Raw genomic sequence first — 15,985 nt, forward strand, 5'->3', positions numbered from 1 at the left:
GATATCTGTGTTGAGATAGTCTGCATGCCCACCCAGAATTCGCCCACCAACAATAAGATCTCCTTCATCAGCAAACACATCCTCACACTAAAGAACATTACATGACTAGTTCTAACAGTCGTAGCCCAATGGGCTCACTTATTACAGATTTATGATATGATCATAAAAAACCAAAGTGTAATAATTCAATTTTCAAATAAAGGCATTTAATAGTGTGACACTGAGATTGGTTGATATAGTGCCTAGTTACGAAGAGTATAGTACTTGGTACTATGGTACTTTGTGTTGAGTATGCATTATGAAATGTTCACAAGTGGTGTTTAAGAACACATAAACTGTGTCATTGTCCAAAATGTTGACGTGTGGGTGATCGCAGAGGAACCCTGTGTGACGCGCAGCAAGCAGCAGATATCGCAGTGGTGGAGCCTCCACCCTCAGCTGGTGTTTGCCTGATAAAACAGAGAAGGAAAACAAACCACAGAAGACACACAGAGGCCTCCACCGACCAAACAATTTTCTCAAAATTACGCTTTGGATTAAAGAGTTCCACGAACATGGTGAAGTGACTGAATGATCAAGTGAACATCTGGTGTGTCTGCAACAGTGAGCCATGCTTTCTAAGAAGGAGAAGGAGTTACTTGCAGAAGTGTGGGACAGACTCACTCCTGTGGCTGAAGATATCGGCGCAGATGCTCTTCTTCGGTAGGTTTTTCTATATTTGTTGTCTAGGCATTAAATGGGTGCGATTCCGATGTGAGTCACTTGTGGAGTTTGTTGTTGTTGTCAATACCTATGTCATATATTTCTATATGTAGAGTTTTTCAACCTTGACTATGTTTAATGAAATGTTTTCCATGTCTTATATAGAATGTTTGCCTCATACCCTGGCACCAAGACCTACTTTTCCCACATCGACATCAGTCCCGGCTCTCCTTATCTGACATCCCATGGGAGGAAGATAGTCTTGGCCATCGCAGAGGGAGCCCAGGACATAAGTCAGCTGATGGTCTCTCTGGAACCTCTTCAAACCTATCACGCCTATGTGCTGCGTATTGACCCCACCAAATTCAAGGTCATAAAATGATTTTTAAGAGTCATACTTATTGATGTATTACATCACGTATATTGCAGTTTTTCAGCTCCTTCCTCCCTTTGTTCCTTCTTTCCTTCCTTGCTTTTTCTATTCTGCTTAGTACTTCTTGTACCTGATATTCATTTTGGTATGCTATTATGAAGTGTATTCTACAACATTGCATCTGAAGAGTGCACTTTCTCACTTCAACAGAGAGTTTGAGCTCTATTATTATTACTAACATTCAAATCAGAATTTAAAGCCTCAAGTAATTTATGCAGTAAAATGGAAAGGCACCACCACAATTCTTTATTCTATTGTATGAACCTGACTTTTAAAAAATGTAATTTTGAAAATGGACCTGAAACATGAATCATTGCTTGCCTGCTTCATAAGCTCCCGAACTGAGCACTGACCTGTTTCCCTCCCTGCAGCTGTTCTCACACTGTATGCTCGTCACTCTGGCCATCCACATGGGCGACAGCTTCACCCCGGTTCTTCATGCGGCAATGGACAAGTTCCTGTCAGCGTTTGCTGCTGTGCTTGCCGAGAAATACCGATGAGATTGTGTGTTTTAGGGATGATTTGATCATGTCAAATTTTTGTGTTAATGTTACTATGTAATAGTTTGTAATAAACAATAAAAAAGTATTATGAGTGTCTGAGTGATTGGGATGTCGACATCACTGGTGTCCTTTTATGGATGAAACTGTATATTTTTGCCATAAGGATAAGGATAGAGGTGCTGTCGACTTTAAAAAAAACCAAAACAAAACAAAAAAAAAACACTCTTCTTTTGATGTATATTAGAGATGTCAAGATACCTAGACCAGTATCGGTACTCACACTGGCCTAGTTCACTGTACTTGTCAATTCACATGTAAGCGAGGAAATTGTTCTGTCTATTGGTCCAACTCGCATCAAAGAATCGTCGAGAAATGTTGTTGAAATGTACTGGTTTAGCAAATATGACAAACTAAGAAATAACAATTTCAGACTATTTTCATCTTTTCTGCCCATGCACATTTTTTATGATGCAATACTTAATATTTACTGCTTACTACTGACTACGACTACGACTCTACTACATGCTACAAATAGGAGACAACAGTCAACTTCTTTGTAATTGAGTGAGCCGCATTTAGAGGCACCAATGTGCACACGTGATTGCGCCCATAGGTGGCGCTAAATCTCCGTGCATACTGCAGGTCTCTGGCGGTGTCGGAGTTGATGTAGTGATGGGCCAATAGAATGATTTTAGTGATTCAGTTCAGTGAATCTCTTTCACCAAAATCGACGAATTCTTTTTCGAATTGTTCATTTTGTTCATTTGCAGTTCCTTATTTTCGCGACAAACTTCAGAAGCTTTTGTTTTTAAAAGCGCACTGCGTTCATAAACGGGTCGCCAATATTGGGCCCAATAAATTTTAAAAGATTATTGCTCCTCAGCTCAGGAGACACCATATGTCAGGAGACACAAAAAGGCAACAGCAAAACAACTTTTGCTTCAGTTTGTCTTTATTTCTTGACAGGGAGACAAACATGTCAGATCTCCACTGAATGTGTTCTTCTGGGCTTAGTGGTACTGTTTGCCCAGAGCGGACACCACCACGGCCAGGAATTTCTGGAAGGTGGCCTGGACCTCAGGAGTGAAGTCCTTGCCCATCTTGGCGGCGATGACAATGGTCAGACATTCAGACAGCAACTGGAGAAGGAAGGGCAGTGATGTGTCAAGTCCAGTCTGCCGTGCAGAGAGGGGTTCTGGTGTGGGTTCTTACCTTGAAGTTGTCGGGGTCCACACGCAGCTTCTCGGAGTGCAGCACACTCAGCTCAGCGTAAGTGGCCTTGATGTTATCCATGTTCTTCATCGCCCTGTCCAGTCCGTGCAGGATCTTGGTGCCCTGGGCGGCGAGGTTCGGGTTGGACTTGATGGCTTCAGCATTGTAGAGGTTACCTAAGCCACCAAAGTACCTCTGGGTCCAGGGGTAGACGATCAGACACCTACAGAGTGTGGACACAGAAGGATGTCACAGAGTAGGACGTGACAGGTGATACCTGGGAGCTGCATGACGGGAGACGTCACCTGCACAGAGCCTTGGGTCCGACATCTTCATAGTCCAAGTTGGCGAAGATGTTGTTGATGATGCTGCGCTCCTGATCGCTCCACTCAACCATGGCTGCTCTGGTTTACTGTGAGTTCAGGCTCAAAGAGAAAGACTGAATACTTGTTCGGGTGGTCCCTGCCACATTTAACCCCTTGAGGTTCCCCACACCCTGCAGGAGCCCTGAGCGCTGATAGGCTGGAGATGAAGACTCAAAGATAGCCCACCCATGCTCGACTGCTCCAGAATGTTCTGGATGATTACTCTGCAGAATCATTTGTTTATGACAATGAATGTAAATTCATTCATTAGTCATAAAAATTGACGCAGCAGGAGTAGGAAAAAACATCAACAACAAAGAGTTGAATTAGTAATGATATTAAAATGGTTGTCTTAAACTAATGCTCGGCACAACCGGGCATTTATTTATCATAACAGCGATAAATACAGTTTGTTTAGAATTCTGAGCTCCGCTGATTCATTTCAGCAGCGATTACCACAAGTATATTTGATTTAAAATAGCATAAATGCAACATACGTGCTTATAATATACAGCATTCATTATCTGTCATTTGGCAGGAATTAGACATTTTTTCATTCTCAGTAAAGACCTTATTTAATGATTTTATTTAGCACCAAAAGAAAGCAACATAAACAAGCAGCAGTCTCTCATAGTGATTACTGCAGACTTTGTCTACAACACGTGATAATCTACTGAAGGTTCTCATACCGCGTCATCAAAACCAGGAAACTGGTTACATTTCAGCGCGTTTTTTTGGCTGTAACAGTCTGTCTGTCTGTGCAAAACAGTGGGAGTGTCATCGACAGCCACAAGCTACCACAGATCAGGGAGAACAGTCAGGAGCTTCTCTTATTTAGGTTTTATTTTGTCTGTACATTTCCTCTGTTCTCCGCTCTATGAACGTCATCTTTTTTAGTCCTTTAGTACTGTGAAGTTTGACTAAACAAGATATGATGTGTGTTGTTGCTTCGTAAGTAATGCCACTTGTGTAAGTTAACTGCAAAGTGGTCAATAGTCCTTCGTTTATCGGAGATGAATTTAGAGTTTATTGAATGTTTTTTGGCATTTCAAGGTCATGACTTTTAATCAAAGCATGTGTTATCAGTGATGACTGGTGGAAAAAAAATCTCGGAGCGCTGAGCCAGTTTCACCTTAAAAAACATCTCAACACGTATTTTAACACAAATGGTTGCAAAAAAATGCTTATTCATTCTAGCATCGCTTCATATTTCTCTGAATTTATATTGTGAGTGTTTTGAACTATATAATCTCCAGCTATCAATTCCTATTAAATGTAACATGTTGAAATTTGAGAAATTCTCACATTCAAGTTCTACATATATTAGATAAAAGTTCTCCCATTAAAATAACTAAAATACATTTTAAAATTTTAACAGTGTGTGAACATTAAACATTTATTTTCAGAAAACTGTGTGTCGACCAGATGTAAGATCTGTGAGTTGACAAAAGGGAACTCTACACCTGTGTTTTTCAACCTTTTTTTTTAGCCACAGCACAGTTTCAGTCATTGAAAAAAAATCCTGCGCACAAAGAACTTTGGCCATTGCACAATTGCATTTAGTCAAAAGTCCTGTTGAAAATTCCGTTTGAATCTTTTTTGCAATATTTTATTCTAGTTTGGGGGGTTTCCAGACAAATCTTGTACAATTTTTACTTCAACTATATAACTATGATTCTTCACCTCTTCACATTTTGGAGTGCGTTTATTTGGTTCTGCATTTAGTGATGGACGCGTCATCACATCAGCATAGATCTACAGTGCTTAGAAAGAAAGAGACCGAATCCATGTGATCACTTGAAATTGGATCATTTCCCTCCACACACTGGTTGAAAAACAGCTCTATTACTCACAATTTCATAACTCATCAACACATTATTCAGAATGTTAGTTTATTTTTTAAACATATTTGTTTATTCAATAAATGTGTAAAGGAAACCAGCATTTGGTTTTGAACAAATTCTATTTTAAAAATGTTAAATAGTGGGCGTTTAAAAAAACCTGTTTCACTTATTTATGATGAGTTTAAAGTGTTTTGGCTGTTAATGAACAGTATGGCATTCCTTTTCCTTCAAATGTTTCAGTATTTTAACACAGTGTAGTTCTGGGTTATTGTTTTTATTTCATAGATTTGCATAAGATTAAAACTGGCAATCGTTGCACCTCTTTTAAACACTGCAAACTATTGTGAAATGATGAATCAAATCAGTCTCTGAACTGAAGAGTCTGGTAATTCCACTGTTCAGAGAAAGTCTAAGCAAAGAAAGACGCTCCACAACAGCAAAACAACTTTTGCTTCAGTTTGACTTTATTTCTTGGCAGGGAGACAAACATGTCAGATCTCCACTGAATGTGTTCTTCTGGGCTTAGTGGTACTGTTTGCCCAGAGCGGACACCACCACGGCCAGGAATTTCTGGAAGGTGGCCTGGACGTCAGGAGTGAAGTCCTTGCCCATCTTGGCGGCGATGACAATGGTCAGACAGTCAGACAGCAACTGGAGAAAGAAGGGCAGTGATGTGTCAAGTCCAGTCTGGCATGCGGAGAGGGGTTCTGGTGCGGGTTCTTACCTTGAAGTTGTCGGGGTCCACACGCAGCTTCTCGGAGTGCAGCACACTCAGCTCGGCGTAGGTGGCCTTGATGTTATCCATGTTCTTCATCGCCCTGTCCAGTCCGTGCAGGATCTTGGTGCCCTGGGCGGCGAGGTTCGGGTTGGTTTTGATGGCTTCGGCATTGTAGAGGTTACCTAAGCCACCAAAGTACCTCTGGGTCCAGGGGTAGACGATCAGACACCTACAGAGTGTGGACACAGAAGGATGTCACAGAGTAGGACGTGACAGGTGATACCTGGGAGCTGCATGACGGGAGACGTCACCTGCACAGAGCCTTGGGTCCGACATCTTCATAGTCCAAGTTGGCGAAGATGTTGTTGATGATGCTGCGCTCCTGATCGCTCCACTCAACCATGGCTGCTCTGGTTTACTGTGAGTTCAGGCTCAAAGAGAAAGACTGAATACTTGTTCGGGTGGTCCCTGCCACATTTAACCCCTTGAGGTTCCCCACACCCTGCAGGAGCCCTGAGTGCTGATAGGCTGGAGATGAAGACTCAAAGATAGCCCACCCATGCTCGACTGCTCCAGAATGTTCTGGATGATTACTCTGCAGAATTATTTGTTCATGACAAAATAAGTAATTCAATGATTACTTTCTTAGAGAAGCATGTCTTGTCAATGTAAGTTCATTAATTATTTATAAAAATCAATGCAGTCGTTGCAGGAAAGTACCTTAACAATGATACTAAAACAGCTGTCTTACTGTAAACCACTCCTGAGCACAACCAATTATTCAACATAACAGTGAGAATTAAATGATACGGATATGAATCTTCGGTGTTCTGCTGTTTCATTACCGCATTATAACCCAATTATACTTGAATTAAATACGAATAAATGAAACACGTGTTAAAAAATATCACAATTATTTCTATCTTGGCATTAATTATATATTTGAATTTTTACAAAAATACCCCATACCATGCTTTTTACCAATACATTAGAAACTTGAAATCAAATGTTACAATTATTTAAAAATTTGCCGCATTTTCAAAGAAAGTATAAATAACATTGACATTATTAGCTATCATCGCCATGAAGTGCCTGAAGTGCAGAACGTCACGGCAGTCTACTACAGTAAAAAGCATTTTCATTCTTCATTCTCTCCCCTTTTAACCATGAACTGAGGTAGCTTTTTTACTTTTCGGGTCGTGATCGATTCAAAGGAAGGGAGCCGACTTGTATGGATCACCACTGCAAATGAAGAGCCTTCAGTGCACTTTAGTAACTGCTCTTCTGACCCACTTCCCTGTGTCTCATTACTCTCTGCGAGTATTACTTTAAACTATAAAACTCCATTGCAATTCTATGTGATCTTGGTGCTGTTTTCAACACTGTTGATCACCAAACATTATTGGACGCACTCCGTAGCTGGCTCCAGTCATGTCTCTCAGATGTCTCCAAGAACAGGCATCTTCAGTGACCATCTAGAGCTTCTATTTACCTGTGGTGTGCCACAAGATTCCCTACTAGGTCCCATTCCATTTTCAATCTACATGTTTGTTTGAAATCTGAATTGATTTTTCCCATTACAATGAATGGAAAAAGAAATAATGCGTTCTGAGCCTTAAAATAGGCTTTTGTAGGAGTGAATGTAGAGTGTCTGCTGCAAGTGCGCTGTTCGTCTATGTGTGTGGCCGCTGCATGTGGGAGGGGTTGCCGAGTGAGTGACGTCTCTCCAGAAGTGAAGAGGTGCCCGGTGCGTGTCCAGCTCTGAATGTGAGCTTCTGTGCAGTTTGGCTGTGACAAAGTCATAAACCAAGTAACGCTCCGTCCGAGACTCGCCTCATCCCTGTCCCAGCTCCAGCCCACAACAGGACATCAAACCCTGGAGTGAGCCCTCCAGCCTCGGAGGTGTGGAGAGCGAGCACCTCCCCTGTGACACTCTACCATGGTCCAGTGCGGAGACAGGAAAGTTTTTACACCTCAATATGAAGAAAAAACAGTCAGTAAATGGAGCTAACGGGACACGTCTGCATACAGAGGCTGCGTTATACACAATAACAAAGCGTGTTGTGGGTCAGCGGATCGGTCCGTGCACGTTATGTTTTTTCCGGCTTTTTTCGGGGGTGTTCGAGTTCTGGATTTTCATTCGAAATCTGAAGCAAAAAAATCTCGAAATTTTTGTCCGAACTCTGATTTTTTCGAAGTCCGAGATGTTCAAAAACTGAGGTACCACAGTGTATATGTTTACGTGGCGGAAGCCCTGTTGTACTCTCGTTTGCATAGTCTCAGTTTCGTATCAGAAAGACTCCAACCAGATGGCCACAGTTTGCTGACGGCGGCACAAGAAACATGTCAGAGTAGAATCATGCTGCTGCGCCAGTGTGCCCCGTTATTAACATGTTAAACATGAACGAAATAAATATCTCAAAGCGCTAAGCCTGCGATGGCCGCCAGATTGGAGGTGGCGAACTTTCTCCGCCTGGTTATCTCGCCGGTGTAGATGTTGGGGCGGAGAACAGTGTGATACAGGCTTGAATGTCACCAAACATCTGTGGTTTCATTGCTCTGAAGCTAGTTTGCCCATAAATATCCTCATATGTTTAAGCCACAGGCATACGAGAGCGAGAAACGAGTCCTAAAATGACGGTATGAATATCCAATCACAGGACGTATACAAGTCACAACATGAGGCCAGCTAGATGGACTCGCTGTCCCCAACTCATGATCTGATTGGCTATCGCAACTGTCCATCAACTATATGTGTCTGAATTCTGATTAGACGAAAACTCTAACCTGGAAAAACAGGTGTTCCTAAATCTAGCGGTGACAGAGCCTTTCTGTCAGGGCTCCTCCAACCTGGAAGAGTCTGAGATGCAAAATACAACTTATACGGTACATCCTCCTTTAAAACCCATTTTTACAGGCTTGCAGTTATATAATATATTCCAAACATCTTCTTACTTCGACTTAACTAAGACATTAGCTGTCCATCTTTGTGGTCGAGCAAGTCCAAACATGGGACCAGTGTTCTAAAACGTGCTCTGTAAATAAGGCTTTAATATTATTGTTTTTTGTTTATTATGAACGGGTGGGTACTCCAGATCAGAGCTGGTTGTGGAGCAAAGCGGAACACTGTTCTGTTTCAACTGAATTTCTGGCTTTCTGGTGTCGCTGATCCATTCCTTAAGATCCAAACGTATTGCAGAAGACACAAAGAGTCCATAAAGCTCGTCCCTGACTGTCTCAGAGAAGTCGTGGAGGATATAACATGCATAATAGTTTGTCTTGGCCTGCCAATGTCGACCCACAGAGAAAGACGCTCCACAACAGCAAAACAACTTAGCTTCAGTTTGACTTTATTTCTTGACAGGGAGACAAACATGTCAGATCTCCACTGAATGTGTTCTTCTGGGCTTAGTGGTACTGTTTGCCCAGAGCGGACACCACCACGGCCAGGAATTTCTGGAAGGTGGCCTGGACCTCAGGAGTGAAGTCCTTGCCCATCTTGGCGGCGATGACAATGGTCAGACAGTCAGACAGCAACTGGAGAAAGAATGGCAGTGTAGACAAGTCCAGTCTGGCATGCGGAGAGGGGTTCTGGTGCGGGTTCTTACCTTGAAGTTGTCGGGGTCCACGTGCAGCTTCTCAGAGTGCAGCACACTCAGCTCGGTGTATGTGGCCTTGATGTTATCCATGTTCTTCATCGCCCGGTCCAGTCCGTGCAGGATCTTGGTGCCCTGGGCGGCGAGGTCTTTGTTGGACATGATGGCTTCGGCACTGTAGAGGTTACCAAAGCGAGAAAAGTACCTCTGGGTCCAGGGGTAGACGATCAGACACCTGCAGAGTGTGGACACAGAAGGATGTCACAGAGTAGGACGTGACAGGTGATACCTGGGAGCTGCATGACGGGAGGCGTCACCTGAACAGAGCCTTGGGTCCGACATCTTCATAGTCCAAGTTGGAGAAGATGTTGTTGATGATGCTGCGCTCCTGAGCGGTCCACTCAACCATGGTTGCTCTGTTTTACTGTGAGTTCAGGCTCAAAGAGAAAGACTCAATGCTTCTGCGGGTAGCGTGTGCCACATTTATACCCGCTGAGGTCACCCACACCCTGCATGACCCCTGAGCGCTGATAGGCTGGCAATGAAGCCTAACAGATAAAGCCAATTTCTCCAGGAGTTGCCAAAAGATTAATCTGCAGAATTGTGTATTCAGTCTAACTCAACTGTGATGTCTTTTCAATGTATTCCCACAATTAGACTTGAATTAAAACAAGCATTAATGCAGCATACATTCTATAAAATATTGCAATTCATTATTTGTAATTTGGCATTATTTATACATTTGTATTATTATAAAAGGCCTTGAATACTTTTGTTTGTTTGCTTTTAACAGAGCAAAAAGAAAGAAACTTCAATAATACCAGTCGTGTTGCCATCTCAGTGATGAAAGTGGGAATACGAGGACAAGATTTATTAGCACTTTCTCAGCTATAGTCTGTGACTGTGGGAGCAGATTCTGTAGTAGCAGTCTCTAAAGTGGAAAGATTGGGGCCATTCATAACATTGTAATATATGGGTTAAGGTTTACACTGGATTTCTATTTACATTAGAGAAGTATGTCTGCACACGTGATAATGCAGAGAAATTGCATCAGCTGCCAAAAACAAAGTGGTAATGGTGTTCAATGAAGCACATGACGCTACATCATAAGTGAAAGCAGAACGTTTCAGTAGTGAATATCACACACAAAAATTACATTTACAGATCATTTCCTGAATGATTTACAGGAAACAGGCAGCTTTTCTTTCATGGTAATGTCGCAGAAACTGCATGACTTAACACTTAATGTGAGTGAAAAACAAACATGATAACTGGTTAATTCACCTCTGAAAATGGGCCTTCATAAGGATAGTGCACTGTATAATATGGAAACCAACAAGCCTAGGCCTTAATGCGCACTTTCAAATCAATGAAAAAAACATCTACGTCTCTCCAAATCGATGTAGTGCCAAGAGCGTTATCTATCAAACCACTCGCTATCCGCGCCCCCTCCACCCACGACTCTCGGCCAAAATCCACCTTAATGAAGCAAATTCATCTGCTTGCTCATATCAAAAAAATGATGAGTAAGTGTAATGGGTGAAGGCAAACTTTTCAGCTGTCCACGCCTAATATTCGGTATCATAACTGTCACTCTTACCCAATGTTTTTTCATTATGATAATAATCATTAATATATGTCCAACAACCTTTTTTTCTGTCAATTTTTACTTGGTTTAAAGTTGTTTTTTCTTGTTTTTCGTAATTTTTGTATGAGGAAAGGTGTTCATTTTTTATTTAAAACATGTCCAAGAAAAAAAAAAAAGTGTTTGCATTTTCAACAGGACTCCTGTATGAAATCCGACAACTAAGCCATTTAAAAACAGTACTACATTAATTTGATACTTCACCTGAAATACATTTCATTTTCGTCCATGTAAGCTGCCCTCATTTTGGTAAAAACAAATCTATAGTAGGCCTCACCTCCACTGTCTAACCTTGATGGTTTTCTCTTATTGCCCAGCTATAGGATTTTCTCACGTGTTATTAGCATCTATTTATGAAAGAAAAGTGCATCTTCACTCATGAATTTTAACAGTTTATTTGATCATTGGAATTGTTAAATAATATCATCACATTAATAAACAAGTGTGAAGTGCGCAGAGGTTTTGTGTAACTATGGATAAATAAAGATGATGGATATGTGAATGTTCGAGCAAAGTTTCTAGTAGTAAACCTTAAATGAAACGTTAGGTTCGATGTTGTTTTGCCTGCTTAGCGTGAGTTGCATTTTTCAGACTCATGACACAACATTTAATCGCTCGATTTGGCATCAACTGCCGCCCCGGTGCGGTGGACTGATACCAGGTCGAGGTTGGCATGCGGCCACGGGGTCATTATCAGGGGCGAGCCGGCGTTCAGTCCTGCGCAAGTGGACCGCGGGGGTGTGTCTCTTGCTCCGAATAAATGTAGGTAGAGGTCAAAGGCGCAAGTATAATCTCCCAAGATGAGTTTGACTGAGAAGGACAAGGCAGCCGTCAAGGCTCTGTGGAGCAAGATGTCCAAATCCGCCGATGCGATCGGCGGGGAGGCTCTTGGCAGGTGAGACGAAGAAAGCTGTTGTCGCTCTCGAAACGTTTTTTATTTTTTATAAATCCGTTTATTATCTGCGGTTAACTCGCGGCAGGGAACTTGTTTTGTGCTTATTAACAATCTATCTGCGGGGCAGTGCCGCCAAAAGGGATGCTCCAGGTGAGGCTCGAACTCACAACCTCGGCATTGCTCAGCAGAACTGTCTTATAAGTACCGCGCGCTGACCGATTGCGCCACTGGAGCGCCAAATCTGGTCACAAGATTCTGAAGCCCAACTCTGAACTTCTTCTGCTTCGGTCAGACTGCTCGTCGTGTATCCTCAAACCAAGACCTACTTCTCCCACTGGCCTGACCTGTCCATGAACTCCGCGCCAGTCAAGAAGCACGGCAAGACTGTGATGGGTGGAGTTGCGCTGGCCGTGTCCAGGATTGATGACCTGTGCGCTGGTCTCCTTGAGCTCAGTGAGCTGCACGCCTTCAAACTGAGAATCGACCCGACCAACTTCAAGGTGAGAGCGCCCACCGATATCTGAAAAACTAAGGCATTGAAAGATTTAAAAAAAATAATAAATTCCCTCTGCAGCTCTTGGGCCATTGCATCCTGGTGGTGACTGCCATGATGTTCCCCAAGGACTTCACCGAGGAGGCTCATGTGGCCTTTGACAAGTTCCTGTGCGCTTTGGCCCTGGCTCTGTCTGAAAAGTACCGCTAAATAAAAGTCCACGCACGAGGTCTGACATCCAACCATCATGCTCAGTATGGTAAAATAAACATGTTAGACCGAGCTGTCACGTCTCTTCCTTGTCTCCAACATTCAAGTCCAAAAATCAAGTGAAATAAATTTTAAAATGCCTTACTTGTTTCTATATATATATATATATATATATATATATTTTGGAAATAAATTATAAAAGCGACTCAAAAATGAAAATGAAATGATAATAATAACAATAATAATAGTAAGAGAATGTTTGTTGTATAAGTGCAAGGCAATTGCTTCTGATGTGCCCAGTGCTGTCAGCAATAATGTAGTATACTAAAAGAATATTTGGGGTGGCTCATGTTTGTGGCTTATGTGTTGCATATACTGAATGTGTGCAATTCAAAAAACACCATAGGACGTGAAACGTTGTGATGGGCAGGAATGTTTATTTAGCTCTGTTGTCATGTGTCTCTCCAAACTGGGGGCAGATGCTCGATCGATTAATTGATCAAATTTAATGGGAGAACATATGAAAAATAAAGAACATATGAAAACAGCACAGCGTGACCAATCTTCACTGACACACGAACAGTAAATAAAATAGGAGATATTTGTTGGAGAACATCACAAGAAACAGTTGGAGAAATTGATCCACAGAGAGTTGACTTTCTGTGACTTCCTGTCTCCCACAAACATTCACCTCAGAACAATTCTGGTCTTCTGATCCCCGAACAGCAGCCTGCAGAAAGCAAAGATAAAGTTCTGTCAGTCATCCATGGAATTTACATGTCAATGTCACAGGGGAAGGGGAAATGTTTTATCTTGGGGGCGTTGATGGGTCAGTGAAACAAAACTCAATGCATATGTACAAAATACTGATGTCTTATTGATATTGTTGTAATGAATGCAAAAATGTTAAAAAAGAAAAGAAAGGAAGAAATTAGATGTTTAGCAAATTATTCAGCAAATAAAATGTGTGATTTGGTTCTATTCATTACTTTTATCGATCATAAAATAATTGACATTAAATTCCAAAAGTCCCAACCCTAGTTAATATTGAATATTTTAATATTTTTCTAACTAGATTGGACACCATACTTGAAAGGCACACAACTCAGCACATTTGAAGCACTTATGGTGTTCATGTCCACAAATGCTAAATAGGGTCAGGTTGAGGTTAGGGTTAAAACCCAGTGAAACCCATGCAGAAGACCAAAATGTGACATTAGATTAGATTATCGTGTAAACAAAAGAAATGAAGTGAGTCAAGGGTCATGTACCTGATGAGTCCAGCCGAGAGCAGGGAACCACAGACAGGTCCGGCCCAGTAGACCCAGTGATGAGCCCAGTATTTTGCAGCCACAGCGGGGCCAAACGCACGAGCTGGGTTCATGCAGCCGCCGGAGAGACGTGCACTGTGAAAGAAGAATGAAGTTCAACCTGACGATCAGACTCTTTTCATCAGATCTGAGTTGCGACGGAAAAGTGAATCCAGCAAGAATACGCACATCTGGACATTTTAGTGCCATCAGTTAACCTTGGAACGTCTCAGGAACTGTGCACAGGAAAGACCCTCCACAGACTCACCCTGCAAAGATGCCGGTGGTTACAGTGAGTCCGATGCAGAGGGGAGCCAGGGATGAACGAGTGGACTTGTTGACTGCTGCCATGCAGACCACAGTGCAGAGGAACATGGTGAGAATCATCTCTGCCATCGTGGCCGGGCCCAGCTTGTCTCCTTCTGTTGAGAAAGCTGCCCCATGAGCTGCACTGTATAACATCTCAGAGAACAGAACCTGAGGGCAGAGCAAGGGAGCACACCAGTTATTCCAGAATCTAAGGTGAAGTGACTTCTCTTCAGATTCTTACCTTGGTCATCCCTGCACCGACCATCCCTCCCAACATCTGGGCCACAACGTAGAGCCCCAGCAGAGCTGGTTTCAAGCCTCCACACAGGCAGACACTGAGAGACACTGCAGGGTTAAAGTGGCCTCCACTGCAAAAGGAAAAAAAATGAAATGTAAATCTGTTTCTAAAATTTCACTTTGGAGAGGTGAAATGATGGTAAGGCATATTTTGATATATTATGATCAAAATAATTTAAACCACATTTATGAAAAAAAAATTATTACGCATTATTACAAAAAAAATGAACGTTAAACGTTCTGTGTTGCCTTACTCTCCATCCTGTCAATAAAAATATGAAACAGCATTAAACCAAGGTTAAGACTGATTTATTTTTAAAGGCTGAAAAAGTAATAGGATGCACCTTTACCTGACAGGTCCAAACACTGTGATCAGAACCACCAGCGCCAGACCGTGAGCCAGAGCAGGTGGTGTAACGGCATCTGACCCGATGACCGAGGAGCATCCCACGAAGACAAACAAGCTGGTGCCAAACAGCTCGGCCAGACACGGCTGCACGTACTGCTGGAAGACGCTGGAGGTCTTCCGGACTGATTCCCCCGCCTCAGCAATAGTGAGGACTTCTGCTTTGGAATCTGAGGCTGACATGTCAGACCTGGACTCTCCGCTGGACCATGACAGACACTGACACTTGGTACCCTTATGTAGTGCGGATTAACGCGTCATGTTCGCACGCACATCCTAACATTCATCACTTCCTCTAATTGTTGGCACAAAAAAAAAGGACCGGGCAGTGAAGTGAACTGAAGTCAAGAATGTACAGTTGTATCCCAAATTCATCTTTCAGACCGATGCATATTTACCAGTTATTTTAAGTACACGTGGGGCAAGTGCATACACATTCATGTTAAAATATAGAATTAGAATGTGACATTAGATTAAATTAGAATAGAATTGAATTGTACAATTTTAAACAATATCATGTAAAAATACATTATATAATATTATTTATATAATATATAAAATACATTAAATAATGTAATGTAACAATACTTTTGATTGATTGATACATTATTTATATATACACACGTTTATATTTACATTTATATTTAAATTCCTATTTATATTTAAATGTATATTTAAAAAATATTATACATCATATTTTTATTAAAAATAATTAAAGTAAATGTATAATTAAGGTTATGAAGTTATATTGACTCAGTCAAATGTAAAAATGAAAAGGATTAGCATCCAAATGGACACCAGCAAAGGAAGCTTAATTTCATCACCTAAAGCGGTTGTGACATGATAAACGACAAAAAAAAAAACCCAAAAAAAAGCTGACATCAACATTCCCACACCAGGCTCCTTGATGACGAGTTAGTACTTCTGCTTATTTTTTTGGTTGGCAGAGTTTTACAGACAAAATAAATATATAGAAATAATTAATATAATTGAATTATGTTTCCTTCATTCAGAATACGAGCAAATCCCATTGAAATAGGAAAAGCA

General features: G+C 41.6%; 6 protein-coding genes and 1 non-coding gene across 7 annotated transcripts; 2 read left to right on the plus strand and 5 right to left on the minus strand.

Annotated features, from left to right (window-relative positions):
- Window positions 1-52: 52 nt before the first annotated feature.
- Window positions 53-1,651, plus strand: zgc:163057 (Hemoglobin subunit alpha-D-like). The gene is made up of 3 exons (XM_053853618.1): window positions 53-702; window positions 868-1,072; window positions 1,507-1,651. Exons 1-3 carry the CDS (start codon window positions 611-613, stop codon window positions 1,633-1,635), a joined length of 426 nt encoding a protein of 141 aa, XP_053709593.1. The 5' UTR covers window positions 53-610; the 3' UTR covers window positions 1,636-1,651.
- A 921-nt stretch (window positions 1,652-2,572) lies between these two features.
- Window positions 2,573-3,315, minus strand: LOC128757085 (hemoglobin subunit beta-like). The gene is made up of 3 exons (XM_053862123.1): window positions 3,156-3,315; window positions 2,851-3,073; window positions 2,573-2,777 (listed from the first exon to the last, which is right to left on the minus strand). Exons 1-3 carry the CDS (start codon window positions 3,245-3,247, stop codon window positions 2,649-2,651), a joined length of 444 nt encoding a protein of 147 aa, XP_053718098.1. The 5' UTR covers window positions 3,248-3,315; the 3' UTR covers window positions 2,573-2,648.
- A 2,201-nt stretch (window positions 3,316-5,516) lies between these two features.
- On the minus strand, window positions 5,517-7,519 carry LOC128750212 (hemoglobin subunit beta-like). Its single transcript, XM_053850599.1, has 3 exons — window positions 6,089-7,519; window positions 5,784-6,006; window positions 5,517-5,710 (listed from the first exon to the last, which is right to left on the minus strand). The coding sequence occupies exons 1-3, from the start codon at window positions 6,178-6,180 to the stop codon at window positions 5,582-5,584; spliced, it is 444 nt and encodes a 147-aa protein (XP_053706574.1). The 5' UTR covers window positions 6,181-7,519; the 3' UTR covers window positions 5,517-5,581.
- Window positions 7,520-9,110: 1,591 nt separating this feature from the next.
- Window positions 9,111-9,850, minus strand: LOC128755049 (hemoglobin subunit beta-1-like). Its single transcript, XM_053858251.1, has 3 exons — window positions 9,691-9,850; window positions 9,386-9,608; window positions 9,111-9,314 (listed from the first exon to the last, which is right to left on the minus strand). The coding sequence occupies exons 1-3, from the start codon at window positions 9,780-9,782 to the stop codon at window positions 9,186-9,188; spliced, it is 444 nt and encodes a 147-aa protein (XP_053714226.1). The 5' UTR covers window positions 9,783-9,850; the 3' UTR covers window positions 9,111-9,185.
- A 1,893-nt stretch (window positions 9,851-11,743) lies between these two features.
- On the plus strand, window positions 11,744-12,688 carry hbae5 (hemoglobin, alpha embryonic 5). The gene is made up of 3 exons (XM_053858264.1): window positions 11,744-11,913; window positions 12,206-12,413; window positions 12,488-12,688. The coding sequence occupies exons 1-3, from the start codon at window positions 11,819-11,821 to the stop codon at window positions 12,614-12,616; spliced, it is 432 nt and encodes a 143-aa protein (XP_053714239.1). The 5' UTR covers window positions 11,744-11,818; the 3' UTR covers window positions 12,617-12,688.
- trnai-uau (transfer RNA isoleucine (anticodon UAU)) lies at window positions 12,056-12,147 on the minus strand. The gene is given in 2 exon segments: window positions 12,056-12,091; window positions 12,110-12,147. It is a non-coding gene; the product is annotated as a tRNA-Ile (tRNA).
- Window positions 12,689-13,046: 358 nt separating the features above from the next.
- Window positions 13,047-15,504, minus strand: aqp8a.1 (aquaporin 8a, tandem duplicate 1). The gene is made up of 5 exons (XM_053858276.1): window positions 14,883-15,504; window positions 14,477-14,603; window positions 14,195-14,403; window positions 13,888-14,022; window positions 13,047-13,346 (listed from the first exon to the last, which is right to left on the minus strand). The coding sequence occupies exons 1-5, from the start codon at window positions 15,119-15,121 to the stop codon at window positions 13,304-13,306; spliced, it is 753 nt and encodes a 250-aa protein (XP_053714251.1). The 5' UTR covers window positions 15,122-15,504; the 3' UTR covers window positions 13,047-13,303.
- Window positions 15,505-15,985: the final 481 nt, after the last annotated feature.

Source organism: Synchiropus splendidus, chromosome 1 (assembly GCF_027744825.2).
Source record: "Synchiropus splendidus isolate RoL2022-P1 chromosome 1, RoL_Sspl_1.0, whole genome shotgun sequence".
Taxonomy (NCBI): domain Eukaryota; kingdom Metazoa; phylum Chordata; class Actinopteri; order Syngnathiformes; family Callionymidae; genus Synchiropus; species Synchiropus splendidus.

Excerpts from the sequence above, each read along its gene's own strand:
- zgc:163057 (XM_053853618.1), top strand. The coding sequence starts at position 611 with ATGCTTTCTAAGAAGGAGAAGGAGTTACTTGCAGAAGTGTGGGACAGA. Across the intron at positions 703-867 it reads GGCGCAGATGCTCTTCTTCG|AATGTTTGCCTCATACCCTG; the intron begins GTAGGTTTTTCT and ends TGTCTTATATAG. Across the intron at positions 1,073-1,506 it reads TTGACCCCACCAAATTCAAG|CTGTTCTCACACTGTATGCT; the intron begins GTCATAAAATGA and ends CCCTCCCTGCAG.
- LOC128757085 (XM_053862123.1), bottom strand. The coding sequence starts at position 3,247 with ATGGTTGAGTGGAGCGATCAGGAGCGCAGCATCATCAACAACATCTTC. Across the intron at positions 3,074-3,155 it reads GGACCCAAGGCTCTGTGCAG|GTGTCTGATCGTCTACCCCT; the intron begins GTGACGTCTCCC and ends CACACTCTGTAG. Across the intron at positions 2,778-2,850 it reads TGGACCCCGACAACTTCAAG|TTGCTGTCTGAATGTCTGAC; the intron begins GTAAGAACCCAC and ends TTCCTTCTCCAG.
- LOC128750212 (XM_053850599.1), bottom strand. The coding sequence starts at position 6,180 with ATGGTTGAGTGGAGCGATCAGGAGCGCAGCATCATCAACAACATCTTC. Across the intron at positions 6,007-6,088 it reads GGACCCAAGGCTCTGTGCAG|GTGTCTGATCGTCTACCCCT; the intron begins GTGACGTCTCCC and ends CACACTCTGTAG. Across the intron at positions 5,711-5,783 it reads TGGACCCCGACAACTTCAAG|TTGCTGTCTGACTGTCTGAC; the intron begins GTAAGAACCCGC and ends TTCTTTCTCCAG.
- LOC128755049 (XM_053858251.1), bottom strand. The coding sequence starts at position 9,782 with ATGGTTGAGTGGACCGCTCAGGAGCGCAGCATCATCAACAACATCTTC. Across the intron at positions 9,609-9,690 it reads GGACCCAAGGCTCTGTTCAG|GTGTCTGATCGTCTACCCCT; the intron begins GTGACGCCTCCC and ends CACACTCTGCAG. Across the intron at positions 9,315-9,385 it reads TGGACCCCGACAACTTCAAG|TTGCTGTCTGACTGTCTGAC; the intron begins GTAAGAACCCGC and ends TTCTTTCTCCAG.
- hbae5 (XM_053858264.1), top strand. The coding sequence starts at position 11,819 with ATGAGTTTGACTGAGAAGGACAAGGCAGCCGTCAAGGCTCTGTGGAGC. Across the intron at positions 11,914-12,205 it reads GGCGGGGAGGCTCTTGGCAG|ACTGCTCGTCGTGTATCCTC; the intron begins GTGAGACGAAGA and ends TGCTTCGGTCAG. Across the intron at positions 12,414-12,487 it reads TCGACCCGACCAACTTCAAG|CTCTTGGGCCATTGCATCCT; the intron begins GTGAGAGCGCCC and ends TTCCCTCTGCAG.
- aqp8a.1 (XM_053858276.1), bottom strand. The coding sequence starts at position 15,121 with ATGTCAGCCTCAGATTCCAAAGCAGAAGTCCTCACTATTGCTGAGGCG. Across the intron at positions 14,404-14,476 it reads TCGGTGCAGGGATGACCAAG|GTTCTGTTCTCTGAGATGTT; the intron begins GTAAGAATCTGA and ends CTCTGCCCTCAG. Across the intron at positions 13,347-13,887 it reads CTCTCGGCTGGACTCATCAG|GCTGCTGTTCGGGGATCAGA; the intron begins GTACATGACCCT and ends TGCTTTCTGCAG.